Here is a 15328-nt window from a genome sequence, read left to right as displayed (position 1 = left end):
AAAATTAATAAAATATAATTATAGAGAAAAAAAAGAAAAGTAAAAGAAAAGTTCTTTCTTTGGTATACAATGCCCCCATACCCCCCCATCATCTCAAGTACACTTTTTAAATACACTCATTAATTTTGATCTTTTGGTTTTACTCTTCAAGGACAGGTATCTTTCGACCCTAAAAATTTTAATTGAAAAATAACTGTTGGATAGTTCTTTCCATTACATATACACTTAACAGTTTAAGTAAGATTTATTGCCTAACACATAATCTAACACTCTGTTCTCAGGTTGAGACCTTAGGTTCCTAAAACACCATTTAGAGGCATTCTCTGAAGTTTATATATGATTTCAGTATCACAATTGAAAAAAGCAGCTCCAATGAATATGCCCTGCTGACCATTTAATTTGGTATGGCATGATATGAGTGACCTTTGGTCACAAAAAGGTGGTGTCAAAAAAAATTTTTTTAAAAGGTGGTGTCAGGAGCAATGCTCCATTTGTGTAACTTACTACATCTACTGAGGTTTACAATAGGCCATATCAAGCCAAGGATAATTAGGTAAATGTACAATTAAAACAGCATAAGTAATTGCTATAATAGAGGCATGCACTTACTAAAACAGTAGACTTAGGGGAGGCTTCCTGGGAATCAGTCTTGAAAGGTAAGCAGGAGTTAGCCAAGTGAATGAGGATTCAGGGAGGGTATGCAGCAGATGCAAAAGCAAGTTGGTATGAGAATGCGTGAACCTTTCAAGAAACTGCATACTGACTAGCATAGAACAGGCAGGCAGAATGGCACAAGATGCAGCTGGGAAAAGAAGTAGAAAAAGATCCTAAAGGGTCTTCCATGGTACATGATTCTACCCGCATTTATCTCTGAAATGCTCTACAGTGTTTTTTTTTTAAATTCACATAGTTGCTGTTGTTATACCTTTGTTTCTCAGTCCTAATCCTACAGTTATTCTAAGAGTTTTCATGCCCTTTTACCAATATTCGCTCATCAGCACCCTATAATAATATTTCTCATTTACTGAATGTTTATTTTGTGCCAGAAACTTCTAACTGCTTTAAATGACCTCATTAAGTTACAAATAGAGCACAGCTTTAAAGTCAGACAATCAGGGTTCAAATCTCAGTTCTGTCCTTACCAGATGTATGACTGGACAAATAATTTACTCTTACTGAACTGTAAGGTTTCTCATCAATACATTGGGTGGATACATTTTAAATCTAAAATTTAAATGATATGCAAAACATTTAATACAGAGCTCAGTGCACAGTTGTTGTATACCTTCAAGTTGAAACAACCCATAGCTGTTCCTCCAGCAGGTTTTCAGAGGCAGTAAATCGTACGGAAGGAGAGTGCCCATCGTTTTTCCAAGGAGCAACTAGTAGACTCAAACTGCTGCATAACTTTGTGTTGGCAGTGCAATTTCTTGCCACTAAACCAGCAGAGCTCCTTAAATAATACAGCAGCTGAAGACAAACTTTGGGAGTTCATAATATTTGTGTTGACATATGAAACCAGTAGAGGGAGCTTCTAATTCATTTTTGGCTCCAGGGACAAAGCAAGGCTAACTATGCATGCAAAGTAACATTTCTGAAACAAGGTTAGCAGATAGGATAAAATGTAACCAGAGAGTGGTTACCTCCACATGGAGGACAGGGAGATAGGGTGGCAAAGCACATAGTTTTAGTAGTATCCGTAATGTTACAATTCTTAAGTTGAGTATGGATTCACAAGTGTTCCATTAATATGCTTTAAAACTTAGACACACATATATTCTTTTCTATGTATGTCAAATATTACATAATAGTTTAAGTGATTTGATTCACATATACCTACTGTTCTGGAAAGAACTGATGGTATGGTCTGTAAGGAGTTACACTGTTAACCCAAAGGTGGTACCTCTCTAGTGGTTTGAATCCAATAAGCTGCTCCTTGGGAGAAAGATGGGCAATCTCCTCCCATGAGATTTACAGCCTCAAAAATTCCCAGGAGGGTCAGTTATAAATCAGTACTGACGTGATGACAATCAGTTGAGAGCGTCACTGTCATTGTTGGCATCAAATCAACTATGGCTCATAATGAAGGCCAAACAAAATCTTGCCTCCATTCTCATGATCTCTGACATGCCAGAGCTCATTTTTTGAATCATTGTGTCAATCTATTTCATTGAGAATCTTTCTCTTTCACTGATTCTCAGCTGTTTCAAGTATACATGCATCTAGACCCCTCTATTTCTTTCTTTTTTTTTACACTTCTGAGTGGTGTTTAATAAAAAGGAGTGCAGAGCACACACATATACACCCATGTGATGACAAACACAGATACACCTGCAAGTCCAAGAGGGACAAGAGTTAATGTATGGAACAAATGGTTTACACCCATCTGCTAACCTAAAGGTTGATGGTTCAGGTCCATTCAACAGCAGCATTGCTACAAGTCTGGTGATCTGTTAATTTTAATCCAACCAAGTCCAATCCTATGTCATAGATTGGATTCCAACACCATTGGGTTTCTCAGGTTATAAATCTTTGTGGAAAGAGATTGTTCATCTTCCAATGAGTTCGTGGTGGATTTGAACCTCTGACATGTAATGTGTTACATCATTGAGACTCTTTTCTGTAGATTATAGCCAAGAAAATTTCCAGGGAGTAGTTTTATAACACAGGATTGCCATGAATCAGAACTGACTGCATGGCAATGGGTTTGGTATTTTTGGTCTGAGAATGATAACCATGTGGGGCCAGTCTTTGGAAATGACGTCATGCTTGGAAAAGCAGAGCATCCATGCAGGAGAGGAAGATCCTTAAAGTGTTGGATTCACCCAGTGACAGTAACAGTAGGCTTAGGTATGACGGGGTGGCACAGGATGGAGCAAGGCTTCAATTTGTTGTACATGTGTTGCTGTGAGCTGGAGTTGACCCAAAGGTACCTCATGTCAATGCACTGAGACAAACACCATTGGTTAAGCGTATAATTCTGTGAGTTGTCAACGTAGGCTGAGTTCAGCTGGGTGGTTCTTCTGGTCTTGGCTGAATCCAGTTCTTGGGCTAAATGCAGGATTGCCTGGTTGGGCTGACCTCAACCAGAATGACTCCATGTTGACTAGGGAGGAGATGATGTAATTGACAGGACTAAGAGCTTTGTAACACTGGCCAAACATGGTGATGCTGAAGGCTGAGGTGCTGGTGAGCACGTTTTGGTGCATAGTGATTGTATCCTGCTGCCAGCTTGAATTATGACCCCTCTATTTCTAGTTTCTACTTAATCGTTCACACAGTTACTACATCCCTTCCTGTGTTTTCTCAATGGAAAAAATAGTACAACAATAGTACAATAATATTGTGAAAAGTTCATATTCATTCAATATTTTGTGTGTGTGTAATACGTAATATATTCTTCAAAAACTATGCATATGGCAAAATAAATTCTGATATATCTAGTAGTTTTAAAGATTTTAATAAAATATTATGCAATAATTTTCAATTCATACTGGTAAGTGAAAGGACAAGGTGAGAAATGATAACTTTCATATATGTGCTTGTCTATACAAAATATTTCTGGAATGTCTCACAAGTAACTTGTAACTAATTGCCTTTCTGAGCATCTGGCATACAAGGAAAATTCTAGTAGAGACATTTTTGCACTTGACATACTACCGAAGCAACCAAGCAACTCAGGCTAGCTTTAGTTCAATAATGTGAGGTGTCTTCTCTGTACTCTTTACTTTGAAATGCAGAAGAAAAGAGATTCTGATATACATGATGTGTGTCAACTTTATAAATGGGGAGAAATAAAATCATACACAGAAAAAGTATCTGTCCTGTTTTATAAGTGTTTATTCAATAGCCTGGCTCTTTCTAGCACTGACTTGTCTAGGTAGTCAGTCCAGAAGTACAAAGGTTTAACACAGCCATCCAAAAACAACCAGAATAGTTCTCTCTTGAGAGAAAACTTCCAGAAGTTCAAGCTGGACTTAGAAGAGTTCATAACACCAGGCATATCACTGCTGATGTCAGATGGAATTTGACTGAAAGCATAGAATACCAGAAGATTATGTATTTCTGCTTTATTAACTATGCAAAGGCACCTGACTATGTGGATCATAACAAATCATGGAGAATATTGGCGAGCTCTGGTGGCCTAGTGGCAAAAGCTGCACTGCAATCCCAGAAGTGCATGATTCGAATCCACCAGATGCTCTGCTGAAGAAGGAGGGACAATCTCCTCCTGTACCAGTCAGATCTGATTTGAAGGTACACACATAAAAAAAAACACCAAACCAAACCAAAACAAAAACCCACAACAAATCATGGCGAATATTGAGAAGAATGGGAATCCCGGAATACTTAATTGTGTTCATAAAAAACCTACACCTAAAATAAGAAACTGTTGTCTGAACAGAGCAAAAGAACACTACATGGTCTAAAATCAGGAAAGGTGTACACCAGGGCTGTATCCTTTCTTCATATCTATAAATTGTATGCTCAGTAAATCATCTGAGAAGCTGGACTATATGAAGAAGAATGTGGCATCAAGATTGGAAGAAGACTTGACAATCTGCATTGTGCAAATGACACAATCCTGTTTGCTGAAATTGAGGAAGACTTGAAACATTTACTGCACAGTATCAAAGCCTTCACTATAGATTGCATCTCAACATCAAGAAGACCAAAATTCTTACCACTGGACCAACAGGCAACACCATGATAGATGAAGAAAAGACTGAAATTGTTAATAATTTCTTCTTATTTGGATCCACAATCAACATCCTGCATTCAAATTAGGAGACATTGTATTGGACAAGTCTGCTGTCAGGGACCTCTCCAAATTACTGAGGATGAATAATGTGAGTTTGAAGACTAAGGTGTGCCTAATTCAGGTTACAATCTTTTGAATCACTTCTTATGCATCTGAGAGCTGGACAATGAGTAAGAATGACAAAATAATTGATGCTTCTGAGTTGTGATATTGGACAAAGGCACTGAAAATCTCATGGACTGCCAAAAAACCAAACAAGATATGTCTTGGAAAAAGTGCAGTCAGAATGCTCCTTAGAGGTAAGTATGGAAAATTTTCATCGTGCATAGTCTGGGCTTGTTGTTAGGAGAGGCTAACATGGAAAGGGATATCATGTTTGGAAAGGTGAAGGGTAAGTGGGAGAGGAAGACCCTCAATGAGATGAATTGACACAGTAACTGCAGCAATGGGTTTAAGTAAGTTTGTCAGAGATGATAGGATGACACAGGGTAGGGCAAGGTTTGGGTCTGTTGTTCATAAGGTCACTATGAGTCACTATGGTCACTTGAAGACATTTAAAAACTATAAAATAGTGTGGTATTTTATGAAAATAATTTTCTTAAATATGATATAAATACTGTATTTCCATAATGACAAAATTATAAAATATTGAAAAGTATAACTTTTAAAGTAACTTATATAAAATTTTTTAAAAAAAAGTAACTTACCCAACTGGAAACTTACAGAAAAGTAAATTCTGCAGAACAAATTTGAAGAGTTCATTTACAACAAAGGACCTATTACCTAGAAGGCACTTAATGTGGACAGAAACCAACCAAGTATCACATTTCTTTTTTTTTTTAAACCAACCTTTTATTTATTTATTTTTTATTGTATTATTTTTTGCGTGTACCGTCAAATCAGATCTGACTGGTACAGGAGGAGATTGCCCCTCCTTCTCCAGCAGAGCATCTGGTGGATTTGAACTGCATATCTCTGGGATTGCAGTGCAGTGTCTTGCCACTAGGCCACCAGAGCTCCCTCCAAGTATCACATTCTGGACTTCCTAGATAGAGCTGAATGTCATGACTACGGTGAGTTAAATTCTCAATATAAGAAATAAATTTTTTTTCTCACCTTTGTCTTCTCCTTGCTCACCAATAACCCATACATCTTTTCCAGAAGTCTGTGCTTTCAAAACATTGGTAATAATATACTGTAGTCTTTGTGAATCCAGATTACATCCAATGCCAATCACTCGATTTTCAGGAAACGCACTCAGCTTCCATGTCACGTATGTCATGATTTCCACTAAGCAGTGCATACAAGTGGAAAACACAGAAGTTATATTTTTCATATTCTTCTAGCCAAGCCTATAAACAAAACACTTACTATTTTATTAGGAGATCTCTACTGTAAAACCCCATCTTAGGTACAATGTGCAGTATAAGGTGCAACAGACTTTTAAAAAACAGTGAAAGCACCAAGTAGTTTTCACCTTGCTTTTACCTAATTTTGTTGTTAAGTATAAATTGTTAAGACTGAAAATTAGATCATTTCTTCAAATGAAGCAAGAAGGATGAAAACAGAGTACTGAAAAGAATAGTAATTTCTTTTCACTGATCAAGTTATCTTTTATATATGTCTTTAAAAAGCTCAACTTTATCCTTTTAAAGAAAATACTAGTTATATACCTCTATGCAGTACAAAACATAGAACAAGAACATAATTACTTTTTTCTTAAATGCCAAAAGGATGTAAGGATCTGATGAAACCAGTATAACGTATAAATTACCATGGAAAACCAAGTCAAATGCATATCATGCTCCAAATGCATATTGAGTGCACTTAAAAAAGTTAGCTTACAAAAAACCCCCAAAAAACCCAAATCAAAATAAAACATAAAGGATGCTGACAAGGGACCTTTGCTGGCCTGGTGGCAAGAAGCTGCACTGCAATCCCAAAGGCACTACTGAATGTTTCACCAGTTTTTTTTCTCACATAAGCCACTATTTAACTCTTGGATCTCACCATTGCTGACAACCTAAATATAGTATCACTTTACATAAAGAATTTAAAGTTATAACTTTCCCAGTTAATGTCTGTAAAAAGAGGTTGCCAGGAAGTGGAATACTCTAAATCATCAGAAAAGTAATTTAACTGAGTATCATCAAACTGGTTCTTTCAGAAATTACATTTTTATGAATTTTTTTATCAATAAGGCAATTGTTTTTTTAAAAATTGTTTTAATTTATTATTTTTTGTGTGTGTACCATCAAATCGGATCTGACTGGTACAGGAGGAGATTGCCCCTCCTTTTTCAGTAGAGCATCTGGTGGATTTGAAACATGTATCTCTGGGATTGCAGTGCTGCTTCTTGCCACTAGCCACCAGAGCTCCCTCAGTAAGGCAATTCTATGGAGGCACTAGACCATCAAATTAAAATAAAGATTCTTACCTGGCTGAGATGCAACAAGCAGGACACTGTGCTGACTGTAATGTCCCAGAGCTGGGACAAGGGTTCTGAACATATCCACGTTGCTCTGTACTGCATCAAGATAGGACTGAGAACTACCCAGAGAATTGACTGTGAGGATCACCACCTTGGAATGAGCAGAGGCAGACAAATCTAATGAATAAAAAGAAACAGTCGGAGCTCAAGATAGGGATTTTAATCAACTTCTAGCTCATAATAATTCATTCTCTCCTAGAAAGGGAGATTTTAGGCGCATTTGCCCCAGATCAATCCTATCTCCAAAAGAAGTGGCTGAGGATTGCTTCCAGAAAAGAGGAATAAAAGCAAGAGTGTACATTCAAAGGGAGAAAGTAAGTAATAAAATAAAGGACCCAGAACCTACAAACAGAATTCAGAGGTGTCTTAGGACTGCTTCCAGAAAGAGGAATAAAAGCAGAAGTGTACATTCAAAGAAGAAAAGACAGTGATAAAAATAAAGAGAAGACTCAGACTTACAAAGACAGGCTGTTTTATGTAATTTATAATTTCCTAAGGGAAATGAGATAATAACTGTAGACAAAAGTAACCTATAATCAGTTTTACCATTTTAAAACTGTACACTTAGGAGCCCTCAAGTTCTTGAGGGGCTCTGAGGTCACCGAGAGTGGCAGGGAGACAGACAGAATGCTGTTATGTTGTGCTCAAGGCCAGTCCAGGCAGCAGAGGACCTCTGCTTTTCTTTCCCTCCTCAGCAGTAATCTAGTCAGTTGCAGTAACTATGTCTAGGTTGTTATTAAGGTTTCCACATGAGCTTTATTTCCCAGAATTATTACTAGGGGACAGCAGTATTTTTCATGACATGTTGCTGGGTGCTGTCAAGTCAGTTCTGACTCACAGCAACCCTCATAGCAACTCTACAACAGAAATGAACTCTACACCATCCTCAGTCTCTGCTGTACTTAAAGCCATTGTTGTAGTCATTGAGTAATTCCTTGAGGGCCGCCCTCTTTTTCACTGATCCTCCACTTTTTCAAAGCATTTTATTCCTCTCCAGGAAAGGCTTCTCCTGATAATATGTCCGTGATATATAAAATAAAGTCTCACTATCAGTGCTTCTAAGGACCACTCTGGGCACATGTCTTCCAAGACAGATTTGTTCTTTCAGCAATCCATAGTATATGTATTTAATACTCTCCTATAACGCCATAATTAAAAAGTGTCAGTTCTTCTTCAGTATTCTTTAGTCATTCTCTTACTTTCACAAGTATATGAAACAATTAAAAATATGATGGTTTTAAAAATTTTAAAAAGACACATAGGAAGAAATCATTTCCTCAGTCTTAAACATCCTTACAACCTCTAGGGCCATGTACTAGAGTGTTTCCTAAAGTGATTTGGAAGAGTCAAAAAGTCCCTAAAGAACGTCAGTGCCTGGAAATGACAGGCTCTAGAGAATATCCAGCTCCCCAAGGGATCCTAACATGAGGCCTACAAAGGGATCATTAAAGCAGCTACCATAGTCTTTCCAGAGAAAGAAAATGAATGCATTGTATCCATAGGGATCCAGAGGTTTCCAAGAAAGGTTACAACCAATTTTTATTGTCGTCTATGACTCAATGGCACTTAATAACAACACTGAGAGAGCTCTGTTGGCCTAGTGGATAGAAATTACGCTACCAAGCCAAAGGTGGATGATTTTAATCTATGGCCCCCAGGCCTCGTTTTAATTGTTTTTGGTCAAACATTAATCTAAGTGGTATAGCACTGGTCTGTGCATTGCTGTACAGAGATAACTCGTGGTTGCTGTGATGCTAAACCTGTGACACTGATGTGTCAAATGTGATAATGGTTACCCATGGTGGACACTGTTTGGTGGAGCTTCCTGATTAAAATAAGCTTGGAAGCAGGAGTGGTATCCACTTCCAAAATAGTTCACCTCCGGAAACTATGAACATGGAGAAAGGATGAAAGTTATACAAGTCATCAGGTCAGGTCTCACATTCATGATTGTTATCAGTCGTCTACAACCTGACGGCACTTAACAATAAACAACAAAATATATATAACCTAAAATTGTCATTTTAACTATTTTTAAATACACAATTTATTAACAATAATTACAGCCATAATTTCAAAAACTTTTTATAGCTCAAACAGAAATTTAGTAATCCTTAAGCTGCCTGCCCCTGGAAATACTTTGGTTTCAATGTATTTGCCTATTCTGACATTGTATATAAGTTGTTTGTTATTATGTACCATCGAGTCACCCACAACCATAGAGACACTACAGCAGCTCTGAACCCTACTCTGCTCTAAGCTAGTCTCACAAATTCTGACACACTCACCCCCACTGCTCCAGTTACTGTATCAATTAATTTCATCTGGGGTCTTCCTCTCCTGTACTGTCCCTCCACCCTTCTGAGCATAATGTCCTTCTTCAAGGACCAGTCTCTCCTGGCCACATTCTCAAAGTATGTGAGGCGGAGCTTCAAAATCCTAGCCTCCAAGGAGAGACTTGGTTTCACCCTCTGGAAGACAGCCTATTCGTTTTCTTGGCAGTCCGTGGTATGTTCAAGACTCTTCTCTAGCACCACAATTTAAAGGCATAAATTCTTCTGTCATCATTAGTCACTGTCCAACTCTCTGAAGCTTATCAAGTAATTGCAAAGACTGTGGCCTGGGTTAGGCAAACCTTAGCCTCCAGACTGACATCGTTGCTTTTCAGTACTCTAGAGAGGTTCCTCACAGCAGATTTTCCCAATAAAATTCATCTTTTGATTTCCTAACTGCTGGTGCTAAGAGTGTTGATTATGGAGTTGAACAAGCTGTAACTGTTATTGACTTCAATCTCTTCTCCATCAATCATGTTGCTGCCAATTGGCCCAGTGGTGAGAATCTTTGTCTTCTTGATGTTATGCCTCAATCCATATTGAAGACTACAGTCCTTGGCCTTCTGCAGCAAACGCTTCAGGTCTTCTTCAGTTTCAGCAACAATATATGTTGTGGATAAGTCTACCTCCAATCCTAAAACCACATTCCTCCTCATAGAGCCCTGCTTCGTGAATGATCTGCTGTGCATAAAAATTGAAAAGGTATGGAGACAGAATGCATCCCTGATGCACTCCTTTCCTGATTTGAACCATGCAGTGTTTCCCTGCTCTGTTCTGAGGACTGCTTCCTGGTTCAAGTATAGTTTTGCATAAGCATAATCAAGTGTTCTGGGATTTCCATTTTCCTCAAGGTTAGCCACAATTTGTTGTGATCCACCAGTCAAATGCCTTTGCAGAGTCAATGAAACAGATACACATTCCGCTGGAACACAAAATACTTGTACTTTTATCATGCCTGATTCATATCGTAACATGCATCAGAACTTCATTTTTCTTTGTAGTTAAATAAGATCCCACTGACTGGATAGGTATTTATTCATTCTTCTGTTGATAGAAACTTGGCTTATTTCTAGTTTTTATTGCTGTTGTTGCGTCGTTGTTGTTATATGCCGTCGAGTCACCTGCGACTCTTAGCAACCCTATGCACAACAGCCCAAACCCTGCTCTATCCTGTGCCAATCTTATTTTCTCTGCCATACCTATCCCAATTACCCCAGTGACGGAATCAATCCATCCATCTCATCGAGGGTCTTCCTCTTCCGCACTGTCCCTCCACCCTCCCAAGCAATTCCTGGGGCTTTAGTTTTTACCAATGCTTTCAGTGTAGCTTGTACTTCTTCCTTCAGTAACACTGTTTCTTGATCATATGCCATTTCCTGAAAGAGTTCAGTATTACTAATTCTGTTTGTTACAGTGAATCTATGTACTTCTTCCATCTATCTTTTAGCTACTGTAAATAGTACTGCAATGAACACTGATGTAAAACTATCGAAGTCCCTGGTTTCAAGTCTTATAGAGTATATATCGAGAGTGGATTTGCTGGGTTAAATGGTACCTTAATATCTAGTGTTGCTGTAACAAAAACACCTCAAGTGGATGGCTTTAAAATAAATTCATTCTCTTACACTTTAGGAAGGTGAAGTATGTAGTCACAGTATTGGGTTTAGGGGAAATCTCTCCTTCCTTCTTGGTTGTAGGTCTTGCCTCCTTTCAACATCCAAGGGCCCAACATACCTTGGGGTTCTTCATGTGCCGTGGAGGTTCTCAGGTCAGAGACCTAAGTATACAAGATACACTTTGCTCCTGGATCTTCTTTCTTGGTGGAAGTGAGGTCCTCTCTCTCTGCTCATTTGTCTCTCCTTTTATCTCTTAGAATATAAAACATGTTGCAAGCAACATTCTAGGGAAACTCCCCTTATAGGAGTATCAGGGTAGTGACTGAATAAATAAATGGTGGTACGTCTCAGGCTAATCCTTCTATATCAGCTAAAGGTTGATGACATCAGATTACATCACAGGGGGAGAGGAAGGGAGTGATTACATCATTCCATAAAATGCTACTTTATGGTGCAACCACTGTGGAAGGCAGTATTGGTGCTTTCTCAAAAAGTTGCAAATAGAGATACCATTTGACCCAGCAATTCCACTACTGAGAATATACCCCAAAGAGACCATAACCGACATCCAGGCAGATATATGCACACCCATGTTTATTGTGGCTTTGTTCATAATAGCAAGGAGTTGGAAACAACCTAAGTGCTCATGAACAAACGAATGGATAGAGAAGCTGTGGTATATTCATACAATGGAATACTATGCTACATTGAAAAACAAGGAACTCATGCAATATTATTCAAAATGGGTAACCCTGGAGGACATTATGCTGAGTGAAGTATCTCAGTCACAAAAGGACATATACTGCATGGTTCCACTGTTATAAAACAGGACTGACCTCGGAGGTGGGGGGAGACTGAGAAAGATGGATCCAATAATGTATACTGTATTGAAAAAGATGAGGGAGAAAACTGTTTAAGAGGGATAAGTTATTAGGTATTTTTGTTATGACAGGAGTCCAGAGTGAAGGCTGTATATTGGAGTGGACCTGGGAGGAGGGATTGTAAAACAATGAAAGAAGTTTTCTTTTACTTTTCTGAGAGAGTAGTGTACTGGGGTGGGGGGAGGTGAGAAAAGTGCAACAATGAATGAATGGAAATCCAAAGTCTCTGTAGATTTTCATTGAAATCAATAATAAATTTTTTAAAAATGCTACATTACATCCAAAGCACTGAGAACTCTAGTCCAGTCAAGTTGACACGTATTTGGGACACACAGGCACACACACTCTTTAATTCATGGCACATGATATCTCTGCTTACTTTCTGAAGAACTGCTAAATTGTTTTACATAGTGATGGCACCATTTTGCATTCCTACTAGCAATGGACAATGGTTTTAATTTCTCCATATCCTCCCAGCATTTCTTATTTTCTGGTTTTTGTTTTGTTTTCTATACTAACATCCTGGTGGGTAGGAAAGGCTCTCTCACTTGGTTTGAAGGAAGCTCTGGGAGGGTAGCCTACAGGGAGCTGCACTGCTAGCCTAAAGGCCCCACCTCTCTTGATGGTTTTAATCCACCACCAGCACCAACTCCAGAGTAAGATGGGCAATCTCTTCCCATGCTATTTGCAACACTGGAAATCAACAGGATATCAGCTCTGAGGCTGTCTGACTTGATGGCAATGAGTGAGTAAGTGGATATTAATGATAATGAGCAAATTTTCATGTATTTACTGGCTATTTATGGATCTTCTTCAGAGAAATAACCAAATTTTGTAATTTTAAAGGTATGAATTAAAATTTTCTGACTCACTGATGTTTTTAATACAGTCAGGCTGGTGAGACCAAGTTTTCAATATTTTATTTGGAATCTGATCAATGAACAGATATAACCTAAGGCAAGTCAAAGGAAGGTCAAACGAGTCTAACTATTATAATCTGTTCATAATTATAACCTAGAAGAAAAGTTTCAGCAAATATGTTTAGTCTGTTTTAAAGATTTTTCAAAATACACATAGTCTTTACCCAGGTGTCCCTGTGCACAGATATTTTTAATCCTCAAGTACGGTGTATGTATACACATATGCCTACTCATATATTCTAATACATTTGTTGTGGTTGTTGATTGCCATCATGTTGAGCACAACTCATAGCAACCCTATGAACAAAAGGCCTGACACATCTACACAATTTTAAAACATATGCAAAACTTATAAAATGTTAAGAGTTGGATTTAAAAAAATGACTTTACATTTTCTTTTTAATGATACAAACCTCTTATTATTAACACTTATATTAACCATATGTTTAGTGAAAGTAAGGTGATTTTTAAAAAATCTTAATTCATCATTTTTCTATATACTACTAAGAAGTGCTGGACAATGACCAAAGATGACAGAAGAAGAACTGATGGTTTTGAGCTGTGGTGCTGGAGGAGAGTATTGAACCTACCATGTGCTGCCAAGAGAATAAACAGATATGTCCTGCAGAGGGTGAAACCAAGTTGCTTCTTGAAGGCAAAGTTTTTGAAGCTCTGTCTCAAATACTTTGGGCACATGGCCAGGAGAGACGAGTCCTTGAAGAAGGATGTCATGCTTGGAAGGGTGGAGGGACAGAGCAAGAGAAGAAGACCCTGGATGAGATGGATTGACACAGTTACTGGGGTATTGGGAGTAGGTGTGTCAAAGATAGAGATTGGCTCAGGATAGGAACGGGTTCACAGCTACTGTATATAGGGATATACTGTATATATAAATGACTCAACAGCACATAACAACAACAACTAAAAATGTGTTATCATTCCTACCTTACAGGTGAGACATTTGAAGTTTGAAAAACTATATACCTTGTGAAATGTCACATTTAGACCTATAGGCTGCAAATTTCTATCTCGCTAATTGTAAAATCAATCTTAATTAATATAGTATGAGAAAGGAAACAACCAAAGAAAATAAATTGATATTAATATGTAAATCAGAGACAGGAGAAATACTCTTACAAATTTGTTTCTCATTTAAAAGATTCTCACCACTGGGCCAATTGGCAGCAATTGGATGGATTAGTGACTGAGGTTGTTTATAATTTCAGCTTGCTCAGCTCCACATCAACGCACTTGGAACCAGCAGTCAGGAAATCAAGAGACAAACTGCACTGGGGAAGTCTGTTGTCATGGACCTCTCCAAAGTGCTAAAGAGCAATGATGCCAGTCTATAGACTACAGTGTGCCTGATACAAGCTGTGGTTTTCCACGTTCTTCATTCCTTCTATGTTCCTCAGTTTCCCAATATGTAAATTGACAAACTTGGATATGATGACTTTTAAGGTGCTTTTCAGTGTTAAAATTCCAAGACTCAAGATTATTTTGGTAGGAAGCACTGATTTCTTGGTTAAAGTGATGGAAAACTTGGTAATATACTGGTGAAGGTTATACAACATGATTAATGTAGTTGATGTCTCTAAATTTTAGAGTTATTTTCACAATAACAGAAAACAATTCTAGGACTCAAACCCAAGAGCAAATATCTTTCAAGAATAATAATCAGACCTTTGCTGATCTCCACATTAGGCAAGCTGAAGATGTCAAGGTCCATCGTCCCTCCTTTAGTCCCTTCTGAGAGATCTAAGAGGACCAGCCTGTCCGCAATCCCCTGTACAGTAAGAAAACAATACAGCATTACACTGGATGAGCTAGATATGCAACAAAAATTCACTAAGCAGAGGAAAAAGGAATATACATTGGTCCCATGTGCCATCTAAAGTAAACACAACAGAAATAAAAATTACATACAAGTCAGAAATTACTATAAACTTGGACAGTGCGATCCTTTAGCCTTGATTACTGAAAAGTGGGTTCTGACAGGGCATGATTCAATTACATATCAGATTGCAGGTTTCTTTGATGGGATATGCAATAAAGATGACCTGGTATACTCAATATGTTTATTTATTATGTTTCGGTTTATTTAATTTTGAAGCCTTAATTTCTACACTGAAAGAGCTTTGGATAACTTTTCAGGCCTACTTTAACACCTCGTTCCAAAATGAAAGCTAACACTTCAAGGACTCTCTTAAAAAAATCTATCTATCTACCACAACAAGATAAAGGTAAATAATCCAATAGAAAAATGGGCACAGGATATGAACAGGCACTTCACCGAAGACGACATTCAGATGGCTAACAAACACA

At 37.9% G+C, this 15328-nt stretch overlaps 1 protein-coding gene across 3 annotated transcripts in view; it reads right to left on the bottom strand.

Moving 5' to 3' along the window:
* The window catches only part of UEVLD (UEV and lactate/malate dehyrogenase domains), a 57439-nt gene that overhangs the window by 8478 nt on the left and 33633 nt on the right, over positions 1-15328 (bottom strand). For all 3 annotated transcript variants that reach the window (XM_006892022.1, XM_006892023.1, XM_006892024.1), the window contains 3 exons: positions 14687-14789; positions 7200-7370; positions 5879-6052 (listed from right to left, as the gene is read on the bottom strand). In XM_006892022.1, the coding sequence (XP_006892084.1) occupies positions 5879-6052; positions 7200-7370; positions 14687-14789 (448 nt within the window). The remainder of the gene's footprint in view (positions 1-5878; positions 6053-7199; positions 7371-14686; positions 14790-15328) is intronic.

The sequence above is a fragment of the Elephantulus edwardii genome, unplaced genomic scaffold (genome assembly GCF_000299155.1).
Source record: "Elephantulus edwardii isolate Elephantulus edwardi_28Jun2011 unplaced genomic scaffold, EleEdw1.0 scaffold00109, whole genome shotgun sequence".
NCBI lineage: Eukaryota > Metazoa > Chordata > Mammalia > Macroscelidea > Macroscelididae > Elephantulus > Elephantulus edwardii.
This window is presented reverse-complemented; position numbering and strand designations above follow the sequence as displayed.